The sequence below is a fragment of the Cannabis sativa genome, chromosome 1 (assembly GCF_029168945.1).
Source record: "Cannabis sativa cultivar Pink pepper isolate KNU-18-1 chromosome 1, ASM2916894v1, whole genome shotgun sequence".
Classification (NCBI taxonomy): domain Eukaryota; kingdom Viridiplantae; phylum Streptophyta; class Magnoliopsida; order Rosales; family Cannabaceae; genus Cannabis; species Cannabis sativa.
In genome coordinates, this window is record NC_083601.1 from 24,402,396 (window position 1) to 24,409,694 (window position 7,299).

Sequence of the window (7,299 nt, forward strand, 5' to 3'; positions counted from 1 at the left end):
ATTAATTTTAATATACAACAACCAGATGGACCATTACTACTTCATTAATCTTGTTTATAATTATGGGGCCTAGCTCTAACAAAAAAAATGCAACTAATTAATCACCACTGTATGTGTTACTTGTGTCAAAAAAAAATATTAAATTGTAGGGTAAGAGCACCGTGTGTGTTAGAAATACTTAATTAAACTATATACTTGTTGTCTTTTTGTCAACTACGGATCGTTATGGAAAACAACAAACGTGTTAGCTATTATATATCTTCAAAATGATCATAATTTTCTGTTTTGACAGTAATCTTAATTTTTTAATCATTAATTATTATTATTATTATAGATCACATGATCATCAGAATTATCACCGAAAACCTCGGTGGCATTATTGAATTTCATTCAATAACTTTTCCCCTTAATATTCAAACGGCCGACTATATATACATAAGTACAAAACCCTTGTGCGCATCGTCATAATCAATTTTCCATGTGCTAGCTAGACAATAATAATATTTGCTAGGAGCACAATATATTCTGAGCTGGTCATATTTCTCATACATTTTCTGTCTTACTCATGTCCAAACAGAATAAAAAACAAGAAGACATGATACCTCTTTCAAATTTAACACCAAATTAGTCTCATTTAATTTAATTAACTTTGTACATATATATATATGGTAACACTAACATAAACCAGTTACAACAATGTCGGACACAGTCAAGTATGTAATCAACGAAAAGTTATCCCATTAATAAATATAAATAACGTACTGTCTTTTCTATTCTTTTTTCCTTCTGGTGAGAAATATATTTGGCACGTGCCAAATAGCAATATTTATATAAATATATACAAAAGCCTACCAAGTAGTATTGTTAATTAATTATTTATTAAATGTATAATTCTCAGACCAAGTCTTATAAGCACAGCTCCAACTTTTAGTATAAATAATAATCTAGGTACCAATGGACATCTACACAAAACAAACAAGCCGTGTCTTTATTGATCAGCTCTAAAATGTCTCCCTTATTAGGACTACTAATATCCTTATTATTGATGTGGGTAGCTTATTCTACACCTCCAGAAGAACCCATTACGTGCACCAATGGCAACTCAAAATGCACAATCACTAACTCCTATGGTATCTTTCCCGACCGCACTATCTGTAGGGCAGGCTCCGCAGCCTACCCTACTTCGGAAGCAGAACTCATTGCGACCGTCGCTGACGGCACAAGGAGAGGATTGAAAATGAAGGCAACCACCCAATTCTCTCACAGCATTCCCAAGCTAGTTTGTCCCGGGGGAGAAGATGGTCTTCTTATAAGCACCGAGCGCCTTAATAAGGTGCTCAACATCGACACGAATGCCATGACGATGACGGTTGAGAGCGGGGTGACGCTTAGAGACCTCATAAGTGAGGCTGCAAAGGCAAAGCTGGCTTTGCCTTACACGCCCTATTGGTGGGGTTTGACCGTTGGAGGTATGTTGGGGACGGGTGCACATGGCAGCACTTTGTGGGGCAAGGGAAGCGCGGTTCATGACTATGTTATTGGGCTTACGATCGTCAGTCCGGGCAGTGAGGTGGATGGATTTGTCAAAGTCCGACGGCTCAAGGAAGGTGATGAAGAACTAAACGCAGCCAAAGTCTCACTTGGAGTTCTTGGTGTTATCTCACAGGTATACATTGGTTTCTTATTAATTAACCTAATTAAAAGGGTTTGGTAACACTTTAATTTTTAATTTTTTAATGAAAAAAATAAAAATAAAAATAAAGTTTGTATTTTTAAAAATTAAATTATGTTTTATAATTATTTTTATTTTTTAATTGTAAAAAAAGAAAATAATATATAAATTTCGTTTTTATTTTATTTTTTGATTTTATTTAAGTCAAATCTAAATGTGGGTTTGGCGTCGGGTGGTCCGTCCCGGACCGAGATAGAGGTCGGAGTCCGAATCTTAAGATTTAGGTTGGGGTTGAAGCCCAAAATATTTATTAAGAAAATAAAAAATTGTTTCAAAAAATTTTAAAAATAATTTTTTTATTTTCAAAATTTTTTAAATTTTGTTTCTCAACTAAATAATTAAAAAATAAAAACAATTTTATAGAAAATATTTTTAGAAAGTATTTTTACTTTTATAACTAATAAAAATCATAAAACTGAATGTTATCAAATGCATCCTAATATTTTGTTTTTTTAAATTATTTGTCTTTATTGTTTAACTAAAATAATAACGAGGAATATGTTTAAAAGTCGATTAAAACAAGAGCTAATTTATTAATTACTTATAACTAACTATAAATTAAGAGTTTAATTTTTTTTAAAAAAAAAAAATAAAAGAAAAAAAAAAACTAAATTAAGGTGTTTAATTTATCAATTTATATATATAAATTGAACCATGACTTCATGCGCTATATCAATATAAATATTACTCATTAAAAAAAATACACGAGAAATTAAAAAAAAAATTATATGAAAACCAATCATAAATATTTCCTTGATTCTTATTAAATATATATTATAATTCTGTTGCTTAATCTATTCCTACTATATATATAATATTATTAAACTGCTAATTTTAATTGTTATAATAACCATATAACAAGAGCATTTTATAGGATATTTAAGGTGTTGGACAATTAATTAAGACATGGCGTATTATATTAGAGTTATATAATTATTTAGTAAAATTATGGGATACATTATTTCTCAGCTTCATATATAGTTCATTTGTTTCATGAAAACATTAAAAATCATACTTAAATTATTGGAATCAAAATTATTATTAGTCAATAACAATCGTATTATTAAAATATAAAATTTTAATTTCTTAATAAGGGGTGTTCATAAAATAGCCGATCCAATCCAATCTGCACGATCCAATCCAATCCAATCCGCAAAGTGCGGATATCCGCATTTGTGCGGATTGAATTGGATTGGAAAATTCAAAATCCGCACTTGTGCGGATTGAATGTTGATTGACATATAAAAGTAACCGATCCAATCCAATCCACACATATTTATAATAAAATTAAAAAATTATATATACAAATACATTTTAATATAAAGAAAATAGTAATTTAAAAGTCTAATACATATAATATAATTATATTGCAAAATTTAATAGATAAAATGTATATTTTATTCTTATATTTTTTTTTCTACATACAATTTAAAATAAAATAAATTTTTTTTTTATATATACAATTTTTTTTTCTTCCTTTAAATTTTTAATTTGTTATTTTATTTATTTAATGTGTTGTTGGAGACATAAAATAACTATAATTTGTTTTATTTTGTTGCTAATTATGTGAAAAAAAAAATATTTTTTTCATTAATATTAAATAATTTAATATTAAAAAGTAACAAATTCAAAGTAACCGATCCAATCCGTACTATTGTACGGATTGGATTGGATCCAAAAAATAAAATCCGCACTTAGTGCGGATTGAATGTTGTTTGACCAAAAAAGTGCGAATTAAATCGGATAAACAGCCCTACTTAATATTACTAACCTTTTAGCATAAAATGTTGGTGCTAATTATATGTATATATATCTTAATTAATTACCTAACAAACTTAAGTTTGGTGCTTAGGTATTATTTGCTACAGTTTCCTCTATGTTTAATCCTTTTTATTACAATATTTACATCAATTTGGAACTCTTCAACTAAAATAAAGCATTCCTGCAAAATAATAATAATAATAATAATAATAATAATAATAAATTAAAGCATATACGAGATTATAGCATTTGAATAATAATTACAAATGTAATTGATGGAATTTTCTTAATTGAAATTGAGTCATTTTCAAATTGTCAAAACCAATATTTAATTATCAGTAAGTACACACGATTAAAACGCATGTCCATCGTTAATTACTAAAATCACTTTGTTTAAAAAAAGAAACGTATTTCAAATTAATTAATTTTATAATTTGGGTTATTTTGGTAAGTTTTATATAAGTTATTATATAAATATAGATTGCGATTTAAATTATTTTATTAGTTATTATGTAAATTTTAAATACATGATTTAAATTGTTCTGTATATTGTTATATATGAGTTACTATGTTTGTAAAAATATATTAAAAATCAGCTTTAAAATATAAACATATAAAAATAAAAAGAGACATCAAAGTATCAAAGGACGTTCTAAAGAAATTATATAAAAGTACGTGCGTAAGACAAAAATTTCAAACTTGTATGAGTTGGATCCAACCAAATGCAAGATGAAACAAAAAAAATACAAATAATGGATCATTAAATATTCAAACCTTTCACTTTTAACTAGTAAATAAAGAAATTTGAAATAATAGATCATATTTTCAAAACGTTTTTTTGTAAATATGTATTTTTTGTAGGTTTGGGTAATTTTTATTTGACCCATTTTGGTAAATGCAAAAAAAAAAAAAAAAAACAATCGCGACAAAAGAATAAGATACGTGATAATTAAATAAGCTTTTGAAAAATATAATCAAGACAAATTACAGTACTACCAGGAAAAACAAAATTGCAAAAGCACTATTTTTTTATCTGAAAAACAAATAAAAGCACTATTAATTATGTTCTTTTGTTCAGGCTAACTTTTTAGACTAAACATATATCTATGAAGTCTCATCCCACTACAAATATTTTACACATTTAATTTTATCATACTTAATTTTCATCAAGAATTGGCCGTAGACTAATAATAATCACAAATATCATACTTTATTATAATTAAAACAAATTTTATTATTATATAATAGGTAATGACTAAGATTATGGACAATTTTTTAATAAAGTTATAAGTAATTATATTTTATTGTACTGATTAGCACAACACGTAATCTTGAATGAATTATGTTAATTACCAATAAAATATAACTTTTTATAGTGTCTGAATAATAATATAATTATAAATTCCATACTTCCAATGTTTAAAACTTGTAAACATCAGTACCATAGACCTTATCAAATGAAGAAATTATAATTAATTAATTGGTTATTCCGAACCGAAATGGCTCCCAATTCTTTTTTTGTTTAATGAATGGGGGTAGCTAGCTAGCACGATGTCATTAACTAATACTACTTGTTTTAAAATTAATTAGGCACCTAAACGTTCCAAATTTTAATAATAGACCAACTAATTAAAAATTAATTAGTAAAACAATATTTTGACTGCATGATAAAACATTAATTACATCTTTTCATATATATATCATCATATATAAAACAAGATTTGTTAAAATTATTATCTAATTTTAACATAATATTTTATAATATAGGTGACGTTTAAACTAGAGGCTCTGTTTAAAAGGTCAATTAGTTACGTGAGCAAAGATGACTCCAATTTGGGAGATGAAATTGGGAGTTTTGGTAGGAAACACGAGTTTGCAGATATAACATGGTACCCTGCTCAGCAAAAGGTAGTTTACAGAGTCGATGACAGAGTTTCTTCCAACACTTCTGGCAATGGTTTATACGATTTCATTCCATTTCGTTCCTCCCCCTCTGTAGTACTTGCACTTGCTAGGCTCACAGGTAATTTATATATACAGTTATTAATTAATAATTTATAAAATACATTTAGTCATTTTTCCACTACTAATTAAATCGTATATATAATGTAATAGAGGAGAATCAAGATTCGTCAAATGATGAAGATGGGAAATGCATTAGTGCGAAGCTTGTCACTGCTTTCCTTACTAAAAGTGCTTATGGTTTAACAAACAATGGTGAGTCATGAGATTATTGAGTGGTCTAATATTATTATTAGAATAATTTGTGGTATAAATACCTAATTTTAACTCCCAGTTATAAATAAATAGCTGAGTTTAATTTTTAGTGATAATAATACCTAAGTTATAATTCTGGAACTTCTGTAAGTACCTTGCTGTTAAGTGTTAAGTAAATTATCATGTGGCGATCCCTGATTGGTCCAAGTCATTATTTTTATTATTTTAAAAAAAAAAATTTAAATATAGCAATAAGCAAATGATGTGTGAATATAATGACTTAACATTTAACTGTTAGGTACTTACAAAGTTCCAAAAATATAACTTACATATTATTACCGCCAAAAATTAAACTTAAGTATTTATTTACAATTTGAAGTTAAACTTAAACATTTATGCAACAAACTACTTTTATTATTAATTACAACTAATAATTTATTCAAATTAAATAGGTATTTTGTTCACTGGATATCCAGTAATTGGATCTCAACACAAAGTTCAAGCATCAGGAACATGTTTAGATAGTCTTGAAGATGCAAGTATCACAGCGTGTGCATGGGACCCCAATATTAAGGGTGAGTTTTTCCACCAAACCACATTTAGTGTAGCCTTGTCCTCGGCCAAGAGCTTCATTCAAGATGTTCAAGAACTTGTCAAGTTAAAACCAAAAGCCTTATGTGGCATAGAACGCTACAATGGAATTCTCATGCGTTATGTAACGGCCTCAACTGCTTATTTGGGTAAAGATGGAGATGCAATTGACTTTGATATCACTTATTATCGAAGCAAAGATCCATTGGTTCCAAGACTTTATGAAGACATACTTGAAGAGATTGAGCAATTGGCTATGTTTAAATATGGAGCCTTACCCCATTGGGGGAAGAACAGGAACATAGCTTTTGAAGGAGTTCTAAACAAGTATAAGAATGGTAAAGAGTTTTTGAAGGTTAAAAAGGCTTATGACCCTTTGGGGTTATTCTCAAGTGAGTGGAGTGACCAAGTTTTAGGACTTAAGGATGGGTTAAGTATAGTGAAGAAGGGTTGTGCATTGGAAGGTTTGTGTAGGTGTACAGAGGATGTTCATTGTGCCCCTAGTAAAGATTATTTCTGTCGACCAGGAAAAATTTATAGTGATGCGAAGGTTTGTACTCGTTTGGAAACCAACGATGATTTATTTGAACAGATCATAGACTCTGTCATTGATGAAATTCGCGATGAGCTTTGATGTTGTTTGGAGTTCTCATCATGTTCTTCATCAAATCATTGAGTCCTTTTGAATGATTAAATAAAATAAGATTGTGTATCCTCAAACAGAAAATTCATTGTTTTGGATTGTATGCGTGGATGATATTTAATTGGTATTAGCTAGCATTTATGGTTCAAAATGACCATTTTCATTCCCATCAAATTCTTTTGTGATTATCATGGTTTTGATGTTTCATCTTGCTATCATTGCAATGTTAGACTTTTATTTGGGCTTACATTATATTTTATTGGTTTTATTAAAACTTGGGTTGATTGGATAGTTCTTTGCTGTGTTAGCCCATGTTGTTGGTGATCAATTGTTAATGGGCTTAGCATCTGTGAGT

At 28.3% G+C, this 7,299-nt stretch overlaps 1 protein-coding gene across 1 annotated transcript; it reads left to right on the forward strand.

Moving 5' to 3' along the window:
• Positions 1-915: 915 nt before the first annotated feature.
• On the forward strand, positions 916-7,013 carry LOC115704717 (probable L-gulonolactone oxidase 6). Its single transcript, XM_030631915.2, has 4 exons — positions 916-1,666; positions 5,261-5,516; positions 5,609-5,710; positions 6,163-7,013. Exons 1-4 carry the CDS (start codon positions 1,007-1,009, stop codon positions 6,933-6,935), a joined length of 1,791 nt encoding a protein of 596 aa, XP_030487775.2. The 5' UTR covers positions 916-1,006; the 3' UTR covers positions 6,936-7,013.
• Positions 7,014-7,299: the final 286 nt, after the last annotated feature.